This window comes from Protopterus annectens, chromosome 3.part0 (assembly GCF_019279795.1).
Source record: "Protopterus annectens isolate FY-2018-M chromosome 3.part0, PAN1.0, whole genome shotgun sequence".
In the NCBI taxonomy this organism is placed as follows: Eukaryota; Metazoa; Chordata; order Ceratodontiformes; family Protopteridae; genus Protopterus; species Protopterus annectens.
This window is the reverse complement of record NC_056731.1, coordinates 777882786-777909504: the sequence shown is the minus strand read 5'-3', so window position 1 is coordinate 777909504 and position 26719 is coordinate 777882786. Positions and strand designations below refer to the sequence as shown.

Below are 26719 nucleotides of genomic sequence, written 5' to 3'. Positions count from 1 at the left end.
TTTTTAGGGGAAGTGCGCCACTTATGTCCTTTCATTGATTATGCAGACAGTCCCTACAACTTGTATGTTAGGCATATGAAGTGTTGCCTTTGCCCTCAGTCACTGTTTACTTCCACGAGGACATCACGCAATGAAACTGGGAGTCTGCACCTCCTGATCTTACTGCCTACAGATTTATCATCTCCTTGCTGGTGTTCCCTCTGTCTTTCCCAAAAACAGTCAAGTAGCAGAGATTTATGGAGTCACTCTCCAAAGAATGCAAATCAGTCGTTGCTGCTCCCTTCCCTTCATTACTTCTAGAAGCTCTGTAGAACCCAGTCCACTCTTCAGTCTAGGTTAAGGATGGATCCCTACCCTTCTTTGTTATTTGGATTACATTCATACTGACAAATTCTTGATTATCTTTGCTTATGCCAGCATGGAAAGCCACATGCCAAGTATCAGTTACCCAAGTGACTGCTAATGATGCCGAAAGTCCATTCTATTAAAGCAGTTGCTGCCTGTCAAACACACGTAGTGTCCATTATGGAAGATGTTTGTGCCATGGCTTTGGTAAGTCTTAAGTATAGTATTCCATCCCATCATTCCAGCTGCAGAGCATCATCATCAGAAAGTCACTTAGAGCCTACTACTCCCTGCCTGTCTCGTCCACTTACCTTTCTCCTTAGTGGACTGTACTACTCATTGAGATTCCATCCTGATGGTCACAAAATGTGTGGCAGGAGCTTTGTTGAGGTATAGGTTCATAGGTTCATACTAGGCTATCTGCCCTGGGGCAATTATAAGCCTAGCCCGATTCTGTATGGCTTACACCACCCCTTGATTTGAGTATACTGTGCCCTTTTTAAGGTTTAGTTTACTGTGCCACTGTCTAATAGTGACACGGGAGTAATCCCTGGGACAAACCTACGATCCCCCATCCACTTATCGAGATTCTTCTTGAAGAGATTCAGTGAGGTGCTCTGCCTCACATGAACTGGAATTCTATTCCAGAGTGAAGGGAGCCTCTGGGTTATGAACCTGTCCCTCCAGCAAGTTCTATTTATTTCTGTGCTGAGGTTCAAGTCCCTCGAGCGTGTGGCTCTAAGGGATTTAGATTTACTGAGGTGGAGCATGTCCATTAATTCTGGATTTAGGTTCATAGGTTCATAGGTTCATACTAGGCTATCTGCCCGAGGGCATTTATAAGCCTAGCCCATAGTTTTGTGGCTTATGCCACCCCTTTAGTTTGGAGAAACTATGCCCATTATTTTGCTGTGCCTCTGTCGAGCAGTGACACTGAGGTAACCCCTGGGGTGTATCTGCGATCTCCCATCCATTGGTCAAGATTCCTCTTGAACAAGGCCAGCGAGGTGCTCTGCCTCACATAAACTGGGATTTTGTTCCACAGCATAGGGAGTCTTTGGGTGATGAATCTATCCCTCCAGCACGTCCTATTAATAACCGTGTCGAGGTTTAAGTCTCCCGCCCTTGTGGCTCTGAGGGATCTAGATTGAGATGAAGCATGTTCATCAAATCTGGGTTTGACATGGCCTTGTATGTCAGGCATAGGTCACCTCTGAGCAAGCGGTAAGCAACTGAATATAACTGGAGTTCTTTCAGTCGGGCAGCATAAGACAGATTTTTGAGACCCTTTATCCTTTTGGTGAGGAACTTTTGTGGCCTCTCCAGCTGCTGCAAGTGTCAGGTCAGATACATTCCGAATGGGGCATTGTACTCGATCATTGGTCTGATGAGTGATGAGTATAGGGAGACTATGACTTCCCTTGATCTAGATGTGAATCCCTTCATGATAAGGTGGGCAATGTAGAAGGTCTTCCTAACTACTTTAGCAATATGAGTGTCGAATGAAAGGCTACTGTCAACCTGGGTTCCCAGGTCCCTAATAACTTCTTCTGTGTTCAGGGGATTGCCACCTATGTGGTAGCTAGGGGTAACCTTATTTTTCCCGAAGGGTATGACTATGCATTTCTTGGCATTTAACTTTAGGCCATGGCTCTGGCACCAGTTGTCCGTTTCTGTGAGACCCTTCTGAAGGATATCTGTGTCGGATGTGTTTTCAACTACGGCGCCCAGTTTGCAGTCATCTGCAAACTTTGTCAGCCATAACCCTCCTGTGTTTGCTTGTACTTCAGAAAAGTAGATGCCAAACAAGAGTGGGCCCAGGATTGAGCCCTGTGGGACACCACTTGTGACAGGCTTTGAGTCTGACATGGCGCCAGCAACTCTGACCCTGTGGGTTCTGTCACTCAGCCAGTTTGCCACCCATCTTGTAATGTATGGGTTTACATTTAAGTTGATTAGTTTTTCAATGATACACGAGTGAGGTATTGTATCAAAAGCCTTCGCCAGGTCTAGGTAGGCTGCATGGACTGCCTTTCCCTCGTCAATGGCCTTGGTGACTGTTTCAAAAAAGTCAACCAAGTTTAGAAGGCATGATCTGCCTTTGACAAAGCCAAACTGGGTTGGATCCAAAGTCTGCAAGTTCCCTATGTCTTTATTTATGAGATCCATTATGATCCTCTCCATGGCTTTGCAGATAAGGCTTGTCAAGCTAATGGGACGGTAATTTCCAGGGTCGGTGGAGGCACCGCCTTTGTGGAGTGGGACCACAGTCGCTGTGCGCCACTCCCTGGGTACGTATTCGGAGGTGAGACTAAGATTAAACAGCTGTCCTAACTGTGGGTTTAATTCCTCGTTGAGTTCATGGAGCACACAGCCGGGAACACCATCAGGTCCCATGGATGCTGTGTTCTTTGCCTTGGAGAGAGCAGTTCTCACCTGGGCGTTAGAGATGTTTGGGGGCTACAATCATTTGGTATAGATATCTCTCCTTTAGGGGGGGGGAGAAGTTTGCACTGAACCTGTCAGCCAGTATGTTGGCAATGTCTGTAGGATCAGTAATCTTCACATCATTTTGAACTAATTCTGAGCATATCTGGGAGTTTCCTCCTAGGTTTCTGACATAGCTAAAGAATGCCTTATGGTTGTCTTTAGAGTCCTTAGCTATTTTTTTCTCAAAATTAGCTTTGGATGATTTTATGAGAGCTCTTAGCTTTTTACTTATAGTGATCAGTGGTATCTTACCTTTTAAGGATTTTGCTCTATCTTGTAGTAGCTTTCTCCTTTTGTTGTAGAGTTTGTTTATGGCTGGGGTCCACCAGACTGGATGCTTGCCTTTGGTACAAAGAGTCTTTGTTTTGCTTGGGATTGCCTGATCCATGCAGCCCTGCAGGTGCTGGTAGAAGGCATTTGTAAGTGATTCAGCGGTTTGAGTAATGTTAACCGCCGGCTCAGGGGCCTTAAAGGAGACCACACTAGTCTTTAGAAGTGTGAAGTCGGCTTTCGAGAAGTTCTTTACTGTGGTCTTTTTCATTTCGGGTGGGGCGGGATGAGGACCTCCAGCGAGATTAGTTTGTGATCAGATCTCACCAGTGAGGGGTATACTTCCGGCGTTGAACATTGTGCTCCCATGTTCGTGATGATGAGATCAAGTATGTTTTCTCCTCTTGTGGGGATGGTGACTAGTTGTTCCATGGCATTTGAGTTTATGAATTCCAGGAACTTTTGGGCTAGAGTGTGTGGGCTTGAGTAGTGTTCCCAGTTTATATTAGGGTAGTTGAAGTCACCTAGTATGATGGTGCTCGGAGATACATTTATCCCCTCCAGTGTTTTCAGAAAGGCCATATGAGGTTCCTGAGTTTGCGAGGGTGGCCTGTAACATGCTACAAATTGCAGAGCAGTCTTGCCTATGGTTAATTGCACCTGGATGGTTTCCGATGCATCGTGCGATGCCACCAATCTTGAGGTGTGGGTGTCCTTGATGAATATGGATACCCCTCCCCCTTTCTTGGTATTGTCTGGGTTTTGGGGCCGGAACGCATGATATGAGGTAAAACCTGATAGTGCTGGGGTGCTCTCAGGAGCCTTGAACCAGGTTTCTGTCACAGCACAGACATCGATGTTCTCCATACTGAGAAGGGCCTCGAGTGTGTGCATCTTGAGGTTGAGACTTCTGGCATTGAGCAGCATTACCCATAGTTTGTTTTCTTTGTTTTGTTCTAGGGTGGTAGGTTTAGAATTTGAGCCTTGCCTAAAAAAGGCACTATGGGGGTGGCAAGAGCCTTTGCCAAAATCCGGAATCCCAGGGGTGACAAGTGCAAGCCATCCCTTGCGAAGCAGCGTGGCTTGTCCAGCATGTCATCCCAGGCAGACAGACATTGGATCCCCTTTGAATGACACCAGAGTTTAAGCCAATTGTTAAAGCTGATCACTTTATCTCTGTATTGTGGCATCATTCTTGGTGAAGGTAGGATACTGCTCAAGGTCCTGCTTGGGCTACATAATCAGAGAGCTCCTCTATGTCTCTTTTCATGTAGTCCAAGGAGGTACGTCTCAGGTCGTTAACACCAGCGTGGACAATGATTGAGTCGTACTTGTACCTGCTGTTGAGAGACCTGAGTGCATGCGATATGTGGCGGATTCTAGCACCCGACAGGCAGCTTACTGTGACCTTCTCCTTACTCAGTCTGGTGAGCAGGACGTCAGTGTGTCTGACTATGGAGTCACCAATGACTAGTGTGTCTGGCATTGTGTTTGGCCTTAAGGGCGGTGACTGCTTGACACTCTGACTGTGTGGTCTATGTGTTGCAGGTGTTGTGTTCTGAGGTGGTAGTTGTTTGGGTGTCTGCTTTGGTGACCTCTGCTATTTTGGTAGATTTTTGATCAGAGCCTCCGAGTATGTCTTTGTGTGTTTATGTGTCTGATTTGAGGTTGTGATGGTATTATGTGAGACTGGGTCTATAGTGTGTGTGGTTACCTTCTCCTCCTGTCTGGTCATGCCAGTCCTATGTTGAGAGAGCTCAGCCTCCAGGTTGGCCGTATAGTTGCATCTCTCGCATGTATTTGTGTTTTGTGGGAGGAGGAGAGGGTTGTCTGTGTACATGAGGCAATTGTAACATTGCCTCAATATTCCCAGGTTCACCAGCTGAGCAGGAGAGGACATTAGCAACTGATCCCTCGACATGCTAGAAGGAATAGACAGAAAAACTTAAGAAAAGGTTCTGGGGGATGTGGGTGACCGAGAAATGGGGTTTGCTTTTTTGGGGTACTTTCTATAACAAGAGTGCTGTATCGAGGTGATAAGTACTGTAGGAGCAAGTGCTTCACTATACAGATAGAGAATAGTCTACTTGGGAGTCAAGTAGAGATATGACATAGCTTTGTATAGAGATTTGACATAGCTTTGTATGTCAGGCATAGATCGCCTCAAAGTAGGCGGTATGCAACTGAGTAGAGCTGGAGTTTTTTTAACCGAGCAGTATATGGCATCTGTTTGAGACCCTTGATCCTCTTGGTGAGATACTTTTGGGGTCTTTCTAATTGCTGCAGGTGTCGGGTAAGGTACATCCCAAAAGGGGCATTGTATTCTATGATGGGCCTGATGAGGGATGAATAAAGGGGCACGATTACCTCTCTTGATCTAGATGTGAAACCCTTCGTGATGAGGTGGGCTATGTAGAAGGTCTTTCTAACCACTTTGGCAATGTGGTTTTCAAAGGAGAGATTGCTATCAACTTGGGTCCCCAGGTCCCTAATAACTTTCTTTGTACTTAATGGGTTTCCGCCTATGTGGTAATTTGTGGGCACATTGTTTTTGCCAAAGGGTATGACTATACATTTTTTGGCATTTAGCTTTAAACCATGGCGCTGGCACCAGTTATCTGTCTTTGTGAGACCTTTTTGAAGGATGTTTGTGTCAGCTGGAGGGTTGATTATGGCACCCAGTTTGCAGTCGTCTGCGAACTTGGTGAGCCATAGTCCTCCCACATTTGCCTGTACCTTGGAAAAGTATATACCGAACAAAAGTGGTCCCAGGACAGAACCCTGTGGGATGCCACTTGTGACCAGTTTTGAGTCTGACATGGCTCCAGCAACTCTCACTCTGTGGGTTCTGTCTTTGAGCCAGTTTGCGACCCATCTTGTGACATAGGGGTTTATATTTAAGCTGGATAGCATATCTATGATCCCCAAGTGGGATATTGTGTCAAATGCCTTTGCAAGGTCCAGATAGGCTGTGTGGACTACCTTCCCTTCATCTATGGCTTTGGTGACTGTTTCAAAGAAGTCAACCAGGTTCAAAAGGCATGATCTGCCCTTGACAAAGCCAAACTGGGTAGGATCTAGTGTCTGTAGGTCCCCAATGTCTTTGTTTATGAGCTCCATGATGATCCTCTCCATAGCCTTGCAGACTAAGCTAGTCAGGCTTATGGGGCGATAGTTTCCAGGGTCCGTAGAGGCTCCACCTTTGTGGAGTGGGACCACTGCTGCTGTACGCCATTCTGTGGGAACATATCCTGTAGTGAGGCTGAGATTGTATAGCTGTTTTATTTGAGGGATTAGTTCCTCTTGTAGTTCATGTAGGATGCAACCTGGGATGCCATCTGGTCCCATGGAAGCAGTGATGTCCTTCAAGGATGCATCTGCAGTCATAACATATGGGTTGTCCTGCCTCAGGCAGCCCTTCGGTCGGCCGGATTCCAAAGTCTGTGTCTGGCCTCAGCTGATGTCGCACCTTCCCCGACGTCATAGCTTCTGGGGTATAAAGGCATCAGCCGACGCCATTTTCCTCAGTCTTTCTTGCAGCACGGTGCCCGAAGCAGAAGCTGTTCGCAAGTGCCGGTCGGTCAGATCCAGAGATTTCAGCTACCGAATACTTCGAAAAAAGCTAAGTACCCCGTTGGGGACTCTTTCTTGCCTCAGTCGATGTCAGACAAAGTAAATAATTGTTTAACTTGTGGGAAACAAATACCTCACAAGGATTTCCATTCTTACTGCCTTCCCTGCTTAGGCCCAGACCACAACGTATCAGCTTGTTTAGCCTGTGCCTCCTTCAACCGACGGACTCTTAGACGTCGGTCGGAGTTTGCAGAAGAATTTTTCAGATCCACTTTTGCATATAAAATGCCGTCGGAGACTCCGACTACGCATTTGGCCAAAAAACGCAGGGAAAAGGACCGACACTCGTGGCCCACGGTTTCGGCTGAAACCACGGCTAGGCCTACTGCGAGTGTCTCGGTTTCGGCTGAAACCGAGCCCTCGGTTCTTCCTACGACAGAAACCTTACCTCCGACAACCGAGGCCAGAGAGGCCCTGGCTGAGTCGGCTTCAGAAATCCCTACCGAAGCTAGCGCACAAGATTTGTCCGACACCATTCCATTGGACATTTCTACACCTGCATGTGGGGCAGCTAGGCCCCCAGCTTCTATGTCTATTAAGGCCTTTTCCAGGGCTAAAGCTGCCAAACTTTCAAAAGCTTTACCTGCCAAATCTACTTCTCAGAGGCCTTCCTCAAGTTCTCAGATTCTCAGTCTTGCTGAGGACCTTATATCCTTGATTAGGGGTTCCCAGCCTCACCCAGACAGGGCCTCCCAACCTCCACCAGACAAAAGGCCTAGGACTGAACCCTCTGAACCTGTCTCCTCTGATTACTCCACGGATGGATCTGATTTGTCAGACCATCAGGAAGGGGCCTATTCTCCTTACGAGGATTCAGATGCTGAAGATTCTATCCCTTCTGCCTCCCCTCCTGAAGAATTTTCCTTTGGGGAGACCTTGCACTCTATGAGGGAACACTTTGAATGGCAGGGTCAGGATTTTTCTGATTCTAGAAAAAGGCTAAGGACTTTTTTACATTTGCCCCAGCATAGGCCCTTAGCCATACCACCAGTGCTAACTGTAATTGATGATGTGTATAATGATGTTAGTTCTGCACCTGATTCTCTTCCCCCGGCCCCTGCCAAACCTGACAGATATTACAGGGTCCCGGATTCTCACTTCCACCTGTATAAAGCCCATGCTGCAGATCCAGAAACTATTTCACAGGGCCCAAAAGGTGTTGCAGCTGCCACTGCCAAAAATCCCCTACCCTCTGAAAGAGAGTCTAGAGCATTAGAGAGATGGGGTAAAAAGGTTTATACATCTGCTACTCTTTCTGCCAGGGCTTTAAACTGTCAGTTCCATATGATACAGTACCAAGAATATTTGTTAGATCAGCTGAATAAGAAGCTTTCTTCTCCTGAACCTTTAGACCGTAAATCCCTTCAGGATTTGGTACACAACTCTCAGCAGGTCAGTAATCATTTCTTAAAATGTGGCTATGATGCATTGGAGGGTTCATTTAGATCAGCTATGACTGGGGCAGTAATTCGTAGGCATGCTTGGCTAAAAGAGCAATCCCTGCCAGACCATGTCAAGGCTAAGCTCCTAGATGCTCCAATGGAGAAACAAAGTTTATTTGGCTCCCCTGCACAGGAGATTCTAAAGAAGGTGGAAGAAAAAGCAAAATCTGTGCAGACAGTAAAGGAATTTCTACAGGTCCAACCTCCGAGGTTCAGCAGAAACTGGCCTTCCAAGAATTGGTCCTTTCCAGACACCTCCAGAGCTCAGATAGGCAGGAATAGATGCCCTCGAGGTAGAGGTCAATCAAAGGGTGCCTACAGGGGCCGTCAGTGGCAGCCTGCCAACCAGAGGAGTACTGCCACAGCTGCAACTACAACCACTAGCACAGGACAGACACAATGACTTGACTCTGATTCCACCTACCAGGGAGCAACTGGAAGCTCCCTTGGGCAGAAAGCTGGCTTTATTCTCCAAAAACTGGCATTGCATTACAAAGGACACATGGACATTGCAAACAATAGACAAAGGATACAGGTTTCACTTCCACACTTTACCAAAAAGGAGCGGAATGCCAAACCTACCACCAAATCAGAAGCCAGAGGCTTTAAGACAAATCAAAAATTTACTTCAGATGAAAGCGATAGAAAGGGTACCATCTATGGAACAAGGCCAAGGATTTTACTCCAGACTATTCCTTGTACCAAGAAAAGAAAACCAATGGAGGCCTATTCTCGAATTGTCCGCACTGAACACATATCTCATTGTACCAAAATTCAAAATGCTGACCCTACAGCAACTTCTTCCCATGTTGGGCAAGGAGTCTTGGCTGGTGACTCTAGAGCTCAAGGAGGCATACCTGCACGTCCCTATCCAACCAGATTGCAGAAGACACCTCAGATTTCTTGCAGGATCAGAGCATTATCAATTCTCAGCATTACCCTTTGGCTTATCTACTGCACCCAGAGTATTCACGAAATGCCTGGCATCAGTAATTGCACATTGCAGACTTCAGGGAATTCAAATCTACCCATACCTGGACGACTGCCTAATACAAGCGGACAACAAGACAAAATTGATAAAGGATTTGGCCTATGTCATACACCTGCTACAGGCCTTGGGATACACAGTCAACATCCAAAAGTCAAGACTAGTGCCATCCCAAAGGATAACCTTTTTGGGTGCAGATCTGGACACAATAACTCAGATGGCTTTTCTCACAGAAGAAAAACAAAAACAACTTCCAGATTATTTCATGACTTTGACAAGACAAACTCAGCTTACTGCAAGGAAAGTCCTGCAGGCCCTGGGTTTCATGGCATCCTGCATAATCTTGATCGCAGGCTGCATATGAGAAGATTACAATGGTACCTAAGGAATGTATGGTCTCAACACAGACACAGTCTAGAAACCATGATACCAATCATTCCATGCCTTCAAAAGGAATTCCTGTGGTGGGCTCAGGCCTGCCAGTCCAACAGAGGGTTGCCTTTCAAGAAACCAAAACCAAGGCAGACTGTCACCACGGACGCCTCAGACCTAGGATGGGGAGCACACATGAAGGACAAATGTATCCAAGGCCTATGGTCTCAAGGACAGCTAAACTTGCACATAAACCAAAAGGAGATGCTGGCAGTGAAGCATGCAATCGAGGCATTCAAACCATTCCTACAGCAAGGACATCTGCTGATAAGGACAGACAACACCACGGTCATGTGGTACATAAACAAACAGGGAGGCACGCATTCCTACCCTCTATGCTGGATGGCAATGGATCTGTGGAACCTAGGCCTGAATCTCAATATCCAGCTGCAGGCCATATTTGTACCAGGGAAAGAGAATTCACTAGCAGACAGCTTAAGCAGGACTACCACGGATGCTCACGAATGGATGCTGCATCCAGGGATTGCCAGAGATAGATCTGTTCACCTCCCCTCTCAACCACCAACTGAAGAAATTCTGCTCAAGGACATACCACCCACAAGCCTGGAGGGTGGACTCTCTCTCTTTCAGCTGGAATGCCCTAATACTGTATGCATTCCCACCTCTCCCATTGATGTACAAGGTTCTACTGAAGATCAGGGAGGAACAGCCAAAGGTGATACTAATAGCTCCAAACTGGCCAAGACAACACTGGTATCTGCTACTGAAAAACATGTCTCAGGTGAACTCATGGCCTCTACCCCTATGGCCTCTTCTTCTAACACAGAACAATTTCAAGACCCTGCATCCAAACTTGAAAACTCTGCAGCTAACTGCCTGAAAAATTGCTTAAAACCAAACCAAACTGTCTTATCTCAGAGGGTCAAGGACATTATCCTGGAGGCTCGCAGACCCTCCACAAGGAAGGCATACTCAGCTAAATGGAAGAGATTCCTCATTTGGAGCACATCAAAGGGCACAGATGTTACAGTGGCAAACCTAGCACACATCCTAGAATACTTAGCAGAATTGTTCCACAATGGCCTGTCTTATTCTTCCATTAAGATTCATGCTTCAGCAATTTCAGCAGAATACAATATGGATCCTCCTATCTTCTCTCACCCTCTACTCAGACAATTTCTGAGAGGGATCAAAAATGTTAAACCTCCAAGGAGACCCCCTCTACCTGCATGGGATCTCAATTTTGTGCTGGAAAAATTAACACTACCTCCTTTTGAACCAGCAGCATCAGCAGACTTACAGTTTTTATCTTGGAAAACTGCTTTCCTTCTGGCAATCACTTCAGCAAGAAGAGTATCCGAGCTACAGGCATTAATGGCAGTGCAGCCTTTCCTTATTTTTCACCAGGATAGAGTGTCTCTGAGAACCAATCCAACTTTCATGCCAAAGGTGGTATCCAGGGTATCCTTGAACCAAGCCATTCATTTGCCTACGTTCTTCCCTAACCCACAGAACAAAGGAGAGAAACTCTTGCACACCTTGGATATGCACAGACAACTATGCTACTATCTGGACAGAACTAAAACCAGCAGAAAAACTGACCAACGTTTTGTAGACTATGCAACTGGGGTGCAAGGAAAAGCAATTTCCAAACAGACAATTTCAAAATGGATAGGAAATTGCATTTGCTTTTGCTACTCTTTTCATGGAAAGACAGCTCCTGAACATATCAGGCCTCATTCCACAAGGGCCACAGCCACCACTACAGCTTTCCTATGAGGGGTGGCTACCAAGGACATTTTTCGAAGCTGCTACTTGGAGCTCCGTGCATACATTTGCCAAGCATTATAATCTACCTTTATACTCCAGATCCTGAGCAGGCTTTGCAACTGCAGTGTTACAGGGGATCTTAACTACACCATCCTTATCTTAGTACCTCCTCCCCCAGTTTGGCTATGGTATTCTACCCATATGTTATGACTGCAGATGCATCCTTGAAGGACATAGTACAGTTTTGTACCTACCATAAATGTAGATGTCCGATAGGTATGCATCTGTAGTCAGGATTACCCACCCTCCTTCCCCTCTGTGGTATTCCTAGGGTGCTTACCCCTCTTTCAGCTAGCTGGGGGAATCTGTTATGGTGTATTTGTTTGTTTGTTTGTATATATCTATATATTTTTTGCTACTGTTTGGAACATTCAACATTTATCCAAATTTAGCCTTCCTAGAGGGCACCTGGCATCTGGGCCAAGAAACACTGAGGAAAATGGCGTCGGCTGATGCCTTTATACCCCAGAAGCTATGATGTCGGGGAAGGTGCGACATCAGCCGAGGCCAGACCCAGACTTTGGAATCCGGCTGACCGAAGGGCTGCCTGAGGCAGGACAACCCATATGTTATGACTGAAGATGCATACCTATCGGACATCTACATTTATGGTAGGTACAAAACTGTACTTTTTTTGCTTTGGAGAGGGCAGCCTTCACCTGAGCATCTGAGATGTTTGGGAGGCAGCTCTCTGCCGGGATAGATACTTGCTCTTTTGGGGGGGGGGGGGAGTTTGCACTGAACCTGTCTGCCAGGATATTGGCGATGTTTGTGGGTTCAGTGTATTTTTTGTCATTTAGAATCAACTCAGAACAAGTCTGGGAGTTGCATCCCAGGTTTCTAACATAACTGAAAAAAGCCTTATGATTGTCTTTGGTGTCCTGTGCAATTTTTCTCTCAAAGCTGGCCTTGGAGGATTTTATGAGGGATCGTAATTTTTTGCAAGTACTGATCAGAGATGCCTTCCCTATTAGGGATTTTGCTCTATCATGTAGTAGCTTCCTCCTTCTGTTGTACAGCTTATTTATGGCAGGGGTCCACCAGACTGGACGCCTGCCTTTGGATGATTGGGTCTTGGTTTTGTTTGGGATAGCATGATCCATGCATTCCTGGAGATGTCCGTAGAATGCATTTATATAGGATTCTGCAGTTTGGGCTGTAGTTTCCACTGGCCCTGGGGCCATGAAGGATTCCACTTCAGTTTTGAGAAGTGAGAAGTTCGCTTTTGAGAAGTTTTTCACTGTGGTTTTCTGGGCTGGGGGTGGGGTCGGGATGTGGACATCCAGTGAAATTAATTTATCGTCTGATCTTACCAATGAGGGATATACTTCTGGTGTGGAGCATAGAGTCCCCATGTTGGTAATGATCAGGTCTAGTATGTTGTCCCCTCTTGTGGGAGTGGTGACTAGTTGTTCCATAGCATTTGAGTTTATAATTTCACAGGTACTTGAGTACTTACAGCAAAGGCAGATTTTTGAGTGTCCTGCACTACATATGCCTTTTACTCTCTCCATCTCCCACTTTTTAGGTTAAACCTTTATTTAGCTTCCTTACTTTGTCCTCAGAGATCATCTTGCTAGTATATCCCAACAGAAGGACGTAGTTCATTTTGAGGAAGGAAGTTTAGCAAATGTGGTGATCCCCTTTTGCAATCAGAAATCAGGCTGTTGATGTCTGTCGAAAGAAGGAGGGTGTAATGTGCCCATGGAGGCACATATTTGAGAACAACATGGTGATAATCCAACAAGTCTATGACATTAAATCCTAATGATCAGAATAATTTGATAGGAATCTATCTCAAAGTCCAGCAGTTAGTGCAAAGGAATACGAACATTAATTGTTAATGCTGCTTGTTGTGGTACAAGGTTTGATTCCTTCAGCCTTCCTTTGCCTACTGTGTGTCACTGAGTAAGTCACTTTACTAGAGAGTGCTTTCGAGCAATCAGTAAATTGAAAATATTAATATAATGGACTGCCCTGCCAGAAAAGTTGAGGTTGAAGAAGTGCCAGGTAAGTAGTGGTGAGGCCAGAACATAGGAATTATAGCTATAACCTACCTGCCCCTGAAATGGTAGGAGCTAATAGGAGAAACTCCTTTACTGAGCTGGTATCCATATTAAACATTGTTCCAATAAACATTAAACAATGGCTGTTATGGATACCAGCTCAGTGCAGGAGTGTCTCTTACTAGCTCCAACCCTTCCAAGGGCAATCAGGAAATTGGGATAGGCTTCTTAATGGTCACCTGGACTGCACGTATAGTAGCTACCTATGAACCTATGTATTGATGTTATGTATACCTGTATGTATACTTTTATGAAAGATTGAAGTCCTTCATAACTTACTGCAAAATACTGAGCCTGTATAACCCGGTTCTAGAAAGATTTACTGTACCAACCATCACTTCCATAAATCACTAACTACACACAGTCAGCAGAGTCCATTGAAAAACTCACTTCAGCTGTTTTCTCTTGGTACTACCAGAATCCTTGATTATGTCTCCAGCAATCTTTCTTATTTGTAATCCTGATTTTGTAGGTCCTTCTGTGTGATTAATGGACTCGTTTAGAGCCTGTCTAAGTGATTTCTTCAGTCTTAGTTTGTTCAATTTCATTATGTTTCCATTCTTTGCAGGTACCCCTACTGATTCATGTTCCTTTTTTTTTCATTTTCTCGTTATTCCAAAGTATCTCCATTAACTTTAATTCCCAGACAACATCCAGATTTTATGGCAGCACTACTTTGTTCATACTGAATCCTCTCCACCCCTCCCTGTACCACGAATCTCAACCTCCCTTCATTATTGACCTCACCTTGACTGGTTCTCTGTATCAGTTCCCTTATTAGGAACCTTCTTTATGGAGTATGCATGTCATCCCTGTGTTTTTGTGGGATTTTTTTCCAACCACATCCCAAAGATGTGTTGTAGGTGCATGGTTCTGAGTGTGTGACCAATATACATTAGACTGCTGCATCATTTAGGACTGGATCTGTGATTTGCACCATTTGTTGCTGGGATAGGCTTCTCAAGAAGAAGAATGTGGGTATCAGAAAATCAATGACTGAAGTACAGTTCCTTATAAGAACTATACACTGAACTTTTTTTACGGATGAATTTTTGAAGAACTGGCTAGATCTTGCTTGCTTGAATGACAGTAGCTGTTTTAATATGATTTTGACAGGAAATTTAATTTCAGATAATGTCTTTTCTTGTTTTATAACCAGAATTTTAATGTCCTTTTAACATTTCCTTGCAACATTTATGCCCTACAGCTTATATGCAATGCTGTTTAATGACAAAAATGGCCAGTAAATATGATCCACTACTAGAATGTTCTGTCTTTTATAGAGATGCATTGGAAACTGTCACTGGACTCTACAACCAGGTTGATGAAGAAGTTCACAGGCTGGTCCTGTTGTCTAATAAGTATCTTCAACAGCTAGAGAAAGCATTGGAGGAGATGAAATTTCATGAAGGGACAAAGGAGGTTAGTGGTGATTCATTTTATGTCACTATCTAATACCTCTGTTTAGAATTTCACATTGCAAAGTAACATTACATTTTCATATAGAAGCTGACTACGAGAATTTCAAAATGGGCTGTAGAGACAGATAATAGTAAATTTTATTTGTTAGCAAAAACAGTTATTCTGCAGGAAAGGCAAAGTGCTAAGGGTAGACTTAGGTGACTTATTGACATCAATCTCTGTAGCATGTTTCAGTGGGTAGTACACTCTGACATTTTACATTTAACATCATAAGTGAGTGCTCATGAAATTAAAAGGCATTTGTATCCTGGGACAAAATGGTGAGGAAAACTGATGAGGCTTTAAGGTAACAGCTGTCAGACCTTCTTCAACAGTTTAGCAAGACTCCAGAAATGTAATTCTTCAGAAGCCAGATGTCACAATCTGTAAACTGTTGAGGTGACATCCTTTACCAAGTAGGTCTGTTTCCTTAACTGTGAAATTCTAAGTCTACAGAAGTTGTACTGAAAATCCCCTGCTTCACAGCTCTGTGTTGTAAGCATTGCCATGCCAAATGGACACTTTGTGTCACGTTAATTAGAGCCACTTAGTATGTTGGTTATGTTAATGAAGTCATTCAGAGCCAATATATATATGAATCCTGGCAGTGTACAGTGCACAAACCACATGTATCAGTGTTAACCATGTATATCATGGTGACAATGAAGCATGTAACTAGTATGCTAATGTATCTAGCATGTGTATATCTGCATCACTATGGTGCAGTGCTACAGACAGGTAGTAGCACCACGTTGGAGAGTTATGTTGCATGACATGTGATTCACAAATGTACATCCATGCACAAGAAGCTTACATTGTGCTCCCTTAATACCTTGGATAGAAGTTCAGCCAGCACGAGTGAGTTCCATCTTTAATTAAAGTAGTGATACCTTTACATTAATATATTTTGGACATACGAGATGTGTTTACATCCACCAGTCAGAAGGGGTAAATTACTTAAAGAGAACATCAAGTTTTTAATGATTTTTAATGATTTTATATACAAAAAGTGGACATGAACAGGTTTTACAATAAATTTGGTGTAATATTGAACATGTTGTATACAAGAATTAGACATTACACCTTTAACAGTTAGCGGATTCATTTAATTGATTGAATAACGTAATGACGTTATTACGAACTATTTTAAATATGTATTTTGGAAGTGTCAGTGTTTGTTTGTCTGAAGAAGTTCGGGCACTGTTTCGAACGAAAAACACCAAAGGTGTTTCACATCTGTTTGTTTTAAACTTCTTTTAACAAGTATTGTTCGTTAATAAACATTGTGATACTTGAGACGAAGCCTGCCTCATATGTACTGTGGTACCAACACTTGTTTTGTTGCTATATATGAATCCTGCCAGTGTACAGTGCACAAACCACATGTATCAGTGTTAACCATGTATATCATGGTGAAAATGAAGCATGTAACTAGTATGCTAATGTATCTAGCATGTGTATATCTGCATCACTATGGTGCAGTGCTACAGACAGGTAGTAGCACCACGTTGGAGAGTTATGTTGCATGACATGTGATTCACAAATGTACATCCATGGACAAGAAGCTTACATTTTGCTCCTTGGGCATACCTGAATGGTGGCCATTCTTGCATATGTCATTTTGGAATAGCGGGGTCCAAGTTTACCAAAGAGACAGGATTTTCATGTTCTTCTTAGGAACTTTACCAAGTGCCTTGTGGGCAATTATGATGACCCATATGGGATTTGGTTGGCTGGCATAAGTTTCCTGAGATGATGATTGATGCTACTGGCAGAGGGATGTGTATGAATTCCATGCCAGTCCACTGACTAAATGAAAGTGTGTTTGTAGCATATGTTTACTATATATATATATATATATATATATATATATATATATATATATATATATATATATTTTTTTTTTTATCATTGTGTCATCATTCTGTATGTCCAGTTATAGAGGAAGGTGAGGAGGAGATGAGGCTGTGGTCACCTCAGGCTGCATTGGCCAGTAGCTCTATTGCTGTGCCATTAGAGGCCATCAAGTCTGCCTGTCAGCATGTGATCAGTTGTGCCCGTGTTGAAAGTGACCTGGAAGGGTCATTGCTGACCTCTCTTTTGACTTATTGACATGTGCTACAGCGGTTTTATTTATGCCATTGTCCTAAAGGTTTAAGATTACTGGCTACCACCATCACAACTGTTAGTGCGGGGTAAAATGTTGTTGGTCAGTTATGCACACCCACTGCCTGCTTGTCCAGAGTAAATTGTCATTCCCTAAACTAGATGTTTCTGACTCATAAATGTCTAATAATGATGCACTGCTTACTAACTGTATTTGACGTACCTTTTGTGTATAACAATCTTTCTTTAGAACATTTATAACTTTTACTATAATATAGCCTTAGAAATGTAATGCGTTTAGCCAACCTTGACCTGAGTCTTGGGTATGAAGGCCCCAAAAACAGTCCACCTTGGTTAACAATGTTAAAGAAATAAAAATCAATAAATAAATAATCCTAGGAAGAGGTCAAAACAAGATGGCAACAGCTAAGAAATGCCTGACACAAGTTTTCAACAGAGAAATGTAAGTTATTTTCAGTGCCTTGAAGTACAAATTGTATTAAAAATGAGTTGCATGTACATCAGTCAACATCTTGAAAATCTGACTTCTGTTTCTAATAAATATTTTTCAAACATTCCTGTCAGCAATTATTTTGAAACTTGAAAATGTTCAAAAGTCAGCTAACAGAGAATGTTTTTTAAGAAGGTGGGTACAGCAGTGTCTACCTGAAATGAAGAAAGAAAAAAAGAAACTTCTGTTGTTCAGAAGCTTTTTGATATAATTCAGAGATTAGATGACATGACAGTTTCACAGCAAGATTAGATGGCATGACAGTTTCACAGCAAGATTAGTTGAAATATTGATAAAAACGCAGTAGATATTGGCAATACAAACATCAGTCACTGATATAGATCTCAAACTGCAAGAGACGGATGTCCATACTTCTTTTCTGATAGTACCCCATACAGAATTTATTAGAGAAACGTGAAGACAAAGAATTGTGCCCCCCTCATATCTATCTGCTGCCTTTAGAAACTGAGTCAGGTGGATAATTTACTACAATGTGGTATTCACTGTCTCAGCCTTCCAGGTCAGTACTTCTGCATTTTTCATCATATTTGGATAAAGTACTTTTATTAAAATCAGACTTAGCACAATCAAAATAAAAGTAGGTAATAATTAAGTAGAAACTTATATTTCCTCTGCTAGTCTAGACAAAAAGAAAGCATCAGAAATACTCGGTATGGGGATTTAAATTTCCTCAATATGAACAGGATGGTTTGGAGGGACACATATATTTCACAGGGGATACCACAGCTCTGCAATAGACTCCCCATCCATGTAAAACAAAGCTCATTCCTATCCATGTTTAAGAGGAACTTAGATCTATTGATGGGAAACAGAGATTGTACCCCAGGACTTCCTCCTGTACTACCAATATACAGTGGTAGCTCTTAAATGCTCTATCCTATGCATGGGTCTCCTCAAATTATCTATGGTATGATGCCAGTTATTCTCATTAGGGGTAATATACAATTACTGACCATGGGATGGGTAAGGCCAACCGAACACTAAACTGGATAGGTTAATTTGAGCACCAAAAGGGAAACTGGCTAGGCTTAAAATTGCCCACAAAGGCAGCTAACCTAGTCCTCATCTATGAACCTATGTTAGGCCTTAGTAAAAACAGTTAAGTTAATGATCATAGCAGCTATATATTGCTAAGCTTAGAAATCTATGCTACAGAGCATTCAGATATTTAGATCAGACAAATGTTGTCTTTCTTTGGCAAAATCAGTATTATAACAGAATGTAAAAGATGGACTGACAAAAAAACTGTCATGAAAAGATTAGGTACACAGTAGATTCTTGGAAAACTGTTGTTTCAAGTAAAAAAAATTCAAAAGTGCTCATAAGAAGTCCCTCTTTATGCAGTAATAAAGGAAGTAATTGTAAAAATCAAATAGAATATTAATGAAGTAGGAACAAGTCTTCAACCATCATAAAATATGTAAATTTTTTTCCATCTCATGTTGTAATCACACCTTTATATTATAAACAGTTCATGTGTATGAACTAACATCAACATAATCCAGATATGGACATTAGTATTAAATGGAACTTATTGTACAGCTCTCATAATAAAAACTATTGGTGCATACAGGTATCTTATTTCAGAGTACTAAATTCTCATATAATGTAAAACAGTGAAAAATGACAGACATAAACTGCAAATGTCTTTTGGTATATGCACATTGCTAGATTATTGCAATGACAGTGCTGGATTAATTTAATACAAAACTGGTCTATGCTTCATCAAAAATATATTTTTTCAATATTTGATATTTAAGGTAACTGTACTATAAATGAGAACAACAGGTAATTTTTATTTGGCTGCTTGTGATTTGAGCTTATTGTTTGGACACAAACTGTTATGTTGTATTTGGAAATTCTGGTATGTTTTTTGTTTACTGGAGCCAAGTAATCACATGCTATGAAAGGAAAAAAAGTCTCTTATTTAAATGTAAGTAGTGCATGTAATTTATTTTCTTGGTAGAAATAAGGGCTAACATGTTTGCACTATTATTTTCTTGGTAGAACTATGACTAAAATATTTGTGGTAAAGTAGCTAATACAATTTTATAACACTTTTAGGTTCATAGGTACATAGGTGTTTAATAGGCTAACAACCACAAAGGCTTTTTAAGCCTAGCCATGCATACCATAAATGCTATAAAAACAGTGAAAAATCAGAAAATGAATGTTTTCAAATATTGTAGAGTGAGCTGCAGCCCGTTTGTCTTCACCAGACAATGTGTCAGGTAATGCACTGAGAATGGATGCTAGGCAATGATCATTGCTTTTCAGTACAACACAAAAGTTTTCTGAGCTGTTTTTAATCTTTCTTTCACTGCTGTAATCATTTAAATCCATCCATCCTCAACCTCATTTCCTATTTTTGCACATGAAGTTGGGGTGTCTCTTCAACAGTAACCATTATCTAGAGTCAAGGTTTACACCACCATTTAAATAACTCAATTTATTTCAGCTATGTATGTTATTGACAAATATTCTAGCCGCGGTGGTGCAGCGGTAGCATTGTCGCCTCACAGCAAGAAGTTCTCCCATTCGATTCTTGGCTGGAGCGCCTTCTGTATGGAGTCTGCATGTCCTCCCCACGGTCAAGTGGCGTTTGAAAGACATGCATGAATTGACATGCCTTCATTGAAGGTTGGATGCAGAGCTGGCACAGAAAAATCTACTGCCAATCATTAGCAGACCAGAGTTCCGCTGTGGCGACCCCCTAACCGGGAAAAGCCGAAAGACAAAGAACATGTTATTGACAAATATTCTAAATTGCAAAACAGCAATGTTAAAACTACTTTACTAATATTAGCATAGCACAACCAACTGATGGGTACACTAGAACAATACTGGCTTTAAACAAAATCATATGATTATCGCACTTTCTTTGAACACATAAAGGAACATATAACCCATACACAAATATTCTGTAATTGAAACACTAAGGAATTTGTGAAATAAAAGTATCTGGTTTTTGTTTGTTAATAGGGGATAGACACTGTAACTAGAAAATTTTCAGACTGACATTTTAGACTATAACTATCAGCACATTTCTGATATTTATTAATAAACATATTCATCAAGTGTGCACAGTTTATTTGTAAACAGCAAGTAAGGTAAATATTTAACTGTGTACAACAATATGATGAGCAGTTAAACAATGTCTTTTTAGTAAGGTAAAAACTAGAAGAAATACATTGTTTTCCTACTATTGAACTGCAGCTTTAAAAGCGCCTTTAACATCGATTTTAGGCATGTAGTTTATTTATTTATTTAAACGTTAATGGTTTAAATGTTTTAGTAATCAGACATATTCACAGTATAACTCATGTTGAAGACTGGACTCAGTGTCACATGTTTCATGTATGTATATATGTATACACACACACACACACACATATCACACATATATATATATATATATATATATATATATATATATATATATATATATATATTTAGACATAATGTCACAATATTTATTAAGAAGAAAGAGAATAAGATAAAGAGAATTAAGCTTCATTACTAACTTTCCTTGCAACATAGTTTGGACCCCTTCAGCACTGCATGTTGGGAGGAACAAAAAAATTAAATAGATAATATAAGAAGAGGAGTTTTCTGTGATGCCACATTTCTTAAAAATCGTAAGATCTAAAGAGAAAGAGATAGTTGTAAATACGATTATATTAAAGCCACTCAAATACACTGGTAGAAATATTGTACAGTAACCCTTGAAAATGTGCAGCAGTCTGTGTACTGGGGTATCTGTCTTGTGACAGACAGAGAGTAACATTGATAATTCTACAGGCATCAAGATAGACAGTAAGTTGTTCAGACTGAGTCATAGAGAGTAAAACATACTGTTAGCCTCATCATAAATGCATCAGGTACTATGCATTTGATAATATAGCATACTTGACTGCAACTCTTTTGTAATTAAGAAAACTTAGGATGAGAAAGAGACTTATTAAATAATGGTTTTGTATATTTGTATACTAAGATGATATGCTGGGGTGCCTTGCCCTACGTGTGAGTGCGTGCGTGCGTGTGTGTGCCTTCTGTGGAAGGTTGGGTGCCGGGCTGGCAACTCGACACTGTAAAAACTCCACTGCCAATCATGAGCAAACAGGTGATCTGCTGTGGCGATCCCTAAGCGGGAAAAGCCAAAAGAAGAGGAAGAAGTATACTAAGATGATATGTAGTCAATAAATCCTCGGCTGCCACCCTCATAGCTTATCCTTTTCTTGTTGGTGGAAACAGTGTTCATTGCTATGTTAAGGAAAAATTGTTTGCAACATTTTTAACAGCACTCTTTATATAGATCTAGTCTTTCCTGTAATGTCCTTAGGGCTACAGTAATAGCTGGCCTGTGGAGACTCACATGAAGGCTATTATTCATATAAAAATTTATTAACGTCTTTTCATCAAGCACTCTTTGTGATACATCTGATACTTTATAAATAATAAGACAACTAGACAAAGGGAAAAAAATGAAATAGAACTGTCATATGTGGCATTTGGCAAACCTTTATCTAAATGTTCTGAGGGAGATATAGAGAAAGAAGCAAAGACAGTTGTTGACAGAATATTTTGCTTGGAGTAAAATACAGATGTTTAATGTTATAGAAATGAAAATAAAGGGGAACATTTGACTTTAGCTTTCAGAAATATACTGAGAGTCAGAATCCGCAAGTTGACACAGCCCTTGTAAGGACTGTTACATACACATGTTGTTGTTTGCATTTTAGTACGTACAAATTTGTTTAAACCATCTCAGAATGGCAGTCTCTTCCCCCACCCTCCCATCATTCTTGAAACAAATGCCTTTTTGCCCTACCAGTGTCACATAGTCATTTGTATGATTCTGCATTCTCTCTACTGTGGAATAATCTCATAGAGATGCTTCACCAAACCTCGTCCTAGCAATCCTTTACCAAAATGCCTAAAACCACTTTTCTTTTGCTGGAGTTGAAAGTGTGGCATTACTTGATTCTGCTTCAGTATCTCTCACTCTTCTATTTTCATCTGTTCAGTCGGTTATTCATTAGTAAACATCCTAGTCACATCAGTTTACCTTCAATATATGCATTTATTCTAACCTTTCCTCCTCAGCCATCTGCTTTTACTCCACCACCCCCAAAATAGAGTGCTTCGTTTAGTTTTACCGGTGTTTTAACTGAGTTAAGTTTATTGTAATTCTATAAAGAGTATAGCTGCAGTTAACTTCTAAAATGTATGGTTTAGGTCTTGTCTAAGAGCTGTGCGGATACCACGAAGTCTGTTAGCAGAGATGTTTCCCTGACAATCCCTCGTATCTCTTAAGACATGATGGTTTCCTACCCAGTCTAACCCCAGCTAGTCTGCCATGATAGCTTTCTAAGCTAGGGAAATGCTAATAATTGGCTTTCCTTGAGAGATCTTGTAGGATCATCAGTGCTGCAATTATGAGGGGTGGTGAAATCATCCTCATGAAGGATTTACCTAGAGCCTTCAGTGGAGGAACTGGGGGTGGTGCTTAGTGACCGGCATCATTCATGTTAAATAAGCCTTCTTCTTCTTAGAAAACTAGAGTGGTTGAAAAGAAAATGTTAATGGCATCATAAGGACAATACATTTTGTTCTGCATTTGTGTTTCATGTTTTGGACTATTTTACTGCCTTCCCAAATTCATCCTTAAGAGAGGATAATATAAACCATGACATCCAGTGCAAGCACACGCATGAGGCTGCTGCCCTAACCAGTGCCTCAGCACAATTAACATTACAATTCATATTATAGCAGGTCATATAAAATGCCACTTTCAGATCCATAAGTGACTTCTCCAGATCCGTCTGGATCCTAACATTGATGGTACTGTCAGCATCTCTAAATGCTAATCTCCAAGGGAATCTGTACAAGTCAGTCAGATAAGTAAGGGACCTAAGACCTAAAATGGAAGACAAGAGCAGCTTAACAAATCTATTCAAAGTTTTGACTCCTTATCAACCATTTATCTGTGAAGGATTTGGTGATCTATTTAACCTATGCTAAACCAAAGAGATCACATAAGAGTATTCCATATAGTTGGTAGGGATGTAACTCCATTCCATTATGGTGTTATAAAGGGTGTTGTAGATGGCATGTGTCTGGATCTATTCAGGTTGCATATAAGGCATCCTTCAGGATAGGCTCCATAAAGAGGAGGAGTGAGAGTTCTGCGCCCTTTTTGCCCTGATGCTGATAAAGACAGCATTAAGACATAGCTGCAAAGAAAACAGATGATCAGCCAGCCAGTCTGAAGTGGATTTGTTAACCTGAGATTCTCCCCAAAAGTCCCCAAAGGATAAGCCATTTGAAGGGGTACTCTAAGAACAGAGGTCTCATTATATTTACCTGTCTTGGAGATGAGAACCTTAATATTCCTGATTCCCCTTCCTGGAAACTGAAGGCGAGAGAGACCCTTTCTATTTCCTAGTTTCCAAAGGGTGTGACTTGGGGTTGCCAGATGCATGGCATCACAAATGTTTGACAGACAGAAGGAAGCAACAGACCCATCCATAGTGGACTTGCGGACTATGAGGATCCCCCAAAAAGGAAGACATTTAGATGTGACCTCCAGAGAAAGACATCTGAGTAGTCTTACTTATCTCAGAGATAGAGAAGTGGGTGACCCTTGTTTGTTACTAGTTTCAGTAAGGAGACTACTTTGGTACCGGAAATGTTAAATGCATGACATTACAAATGTTTGATGGGATAGTTGGTTCTCAGTCAGTGGAAAACAATGCTAAATAGAGCACATACTGAGTGTAGTGCTATGTCATTAGAATCCATTACAGAAGCTGGCACTGGTGTTATCTCATGCTTTCTGCTAACAGCACACTTCTGACCCCAGTGAACAAGTTCCTCCAGGAATCCAACAACACATGTTTACCTGATGTCTGGGATATTCTCTGGGCTTCAGGAGGACTGACAGGACTCAATGGCTAGAACAGAGGAGATTCTTGTGTGACCTAGAATAAGGCTTGAGGGAAAAGACACATCAAGAATGACTGTTATGTCTGGGCCTTCTCTAGGGGACATGAGTGTCCTCTCTGCATGGGCCATCTGGACACAGCTGGGCACAGTCATGCTCTGGACACTTTATGCATACCTTGGTAGACCCTTTACTGTCATGGTTATCAGTGGTGTGAACTTCTCATGTTTTTCTTGCAAGTTCAATTTCCTACTAGCTGAAAAGGAACATGATGATATATTGATGGTTGACTTTGTGGTTGGAGGTTTTCACTGTTACGTAGCTTCCATTTCCCTTATATTCTCTCACTGACGTTGCAACTCTGATTTAGCTACCAGAGGAACACATCACAGTTTGGCATTTTTAAACACCGAACCTTTGAGTTTTCTTATGGTGACCATTTCGACTGAGATTTGAACTGTACAGCTAGCATAAAACACTGCCAGCCAGACATGCAGTTACTGTCTACTGTGGGAATAACAGAACATTAAGAATTTTGTGAAACTGTAAATATCAGAAGAAAAAATCCTGCAGTTAGCCACTATATAAGGTCTTCAAAGTCAGATAAGTGTATGCAAATAGTACAGCAAAGAAAACAACTAGTATTTATAATAGCTTCATAATACAGAAAATATTTTCCATTAAAATGAAAGTGAAGCTTTGTACAAACTGCCTTTAAAAAAACATGAAAGTACTATTTCAGTTGTGAAAGGATAGCCTGCCACAAAGGCTGCAGTCTTTCCAAATAGTGCATTTTATTTTCCTTACATACTGACAGATCACATGACAGTACTTTTTCAGTTGTGAAAGGATAGCCTGCCACAAAGGCTGCAGTCTTTCCAAATAGTGCATTTTATTTTCCTTACATACTGACAGATCTGGTACATTGATCATTTTACCATGACCCTCTTTCTGTTTACATTTGTCTGTGTTGTGTGTGTGCATGTGTGTTTGAGTGTGTGTGTGTGTGTGTTTGTGTGTGTGTGTGTGTGTGTGTGTGTGTGTGTGTGTGTGTGTGTGTGTGTGTGTGTGTGTGTGTGTGAGAGAGAGAGAGAGATGGCCATAGATGTTGAGTTAGGATTCTAAAAGCACTTCTACATTTCCATGCAGCTGTTATTTAACAATAACTCATATCTTATTTTTATATTTCATATAAATTCTGAGTGATAGAAAATATAAAGTTTCACAGTGGCAGGAAACTTCAGTGGTACAATTAGACTTGTGAAAGCAACTGGAGGAAAGGAATGCCATATTTATTGTCCTGTAGACTGGTAAGCAGGTGTCACCTGCAGAGTCACTTTCCAGAAGCTGGTAGTGTGCCTCAGATGTCTTGCTCTTTGCTGTTGTGAATACTCTCTTAATTTCTAAATTAGCCAACCATTATTCATTCTTAGTATGTCCATCCTTTCTGTCTCCCACTTTTTCCTTACTCCTCCTTTCATGTGATAACTTCCCGGTCTTCTGCATTTCACCACCAGCTTTCCTTATGTACCTTATTTCCATAGCTGGCTTGGCTGCGTATCTCTTCTGTATTCCTCACACATGCTGTTTTGGGACACTGCCATTCTCCTTCTTCATCTCCACCTATTTCCTCTTCTTCCTGAGGTGCTAGAGCCCTGAGTAATTCCGTGAGCTCTTGTGCTTTCACTCCAATCAATTTCCAGGTCTTCGCCTAGTCTCTGTTGACCTTAGAACCTTCTCTGACCATTGCTTGCAACTGAGTGTGATGACTAATGAGTTGTGCTGTGGGCCACCTGTTTCACTGGGAATTAATTTGCAATCTCTGATTCTACACCAATATCCTTTCCATACAAGGATGAAGTCTCTCTGAGTTGCATGTTGACAACTCTTGTATTTTATCTTGTGATTGTATATCTTGCTGAATCATGTGCTGGCTACCATCACGTAATTTGCCAGAAATTAGTCTAGAATGACCTCTCTTTTATTCCTGTTGACCACCCATGTGGACCCAGACAGTCCTCATATCCTGTTCTGGTATGTGAGCTCAACTCATCATTATCAACACCAACTTATTTTGCCCTGTTTTATCTAGTAGATTCTTCAACCTTGCCTGAATACTGTCTTTTCCTTGCCATCACAACCTTGCTATGAAACATACGCTGAGATTATGAATACTATCTTATCTTTACACTGGAGTCCCTCACTGTCTTCTTAAGA

The 26719-nt window shown here is 41.6% G+C and overlaps 1 protein-coding gene across 4 annotated transcripts in view; it reads left to right on the top strand.

Moving 5' to 3' along the window:
• The window catches only part of PLEKHG4B (pleckstrin homology and RhoGEF domain containing G4B), a 960241-nt gene that overhangs the window by 729572 nt on the left and 203950 nt on the right, over positions 1 to 26719 (top strand). For all 4 annotated transcript variants that reach the window (XM_044065125.1, XM_044065124.1, XM_044065120.1 and 1 more), the window contains exon 11: positions 14741 to 14879. In XM_044065125.1, coding sequence (XP_043921060.1) covers positions 14741 to 14879 — 139 coding nt within the window. The remainder of the gene's footprint in view (positions 1 to 14740; positions 14880 to 26719) is intronic.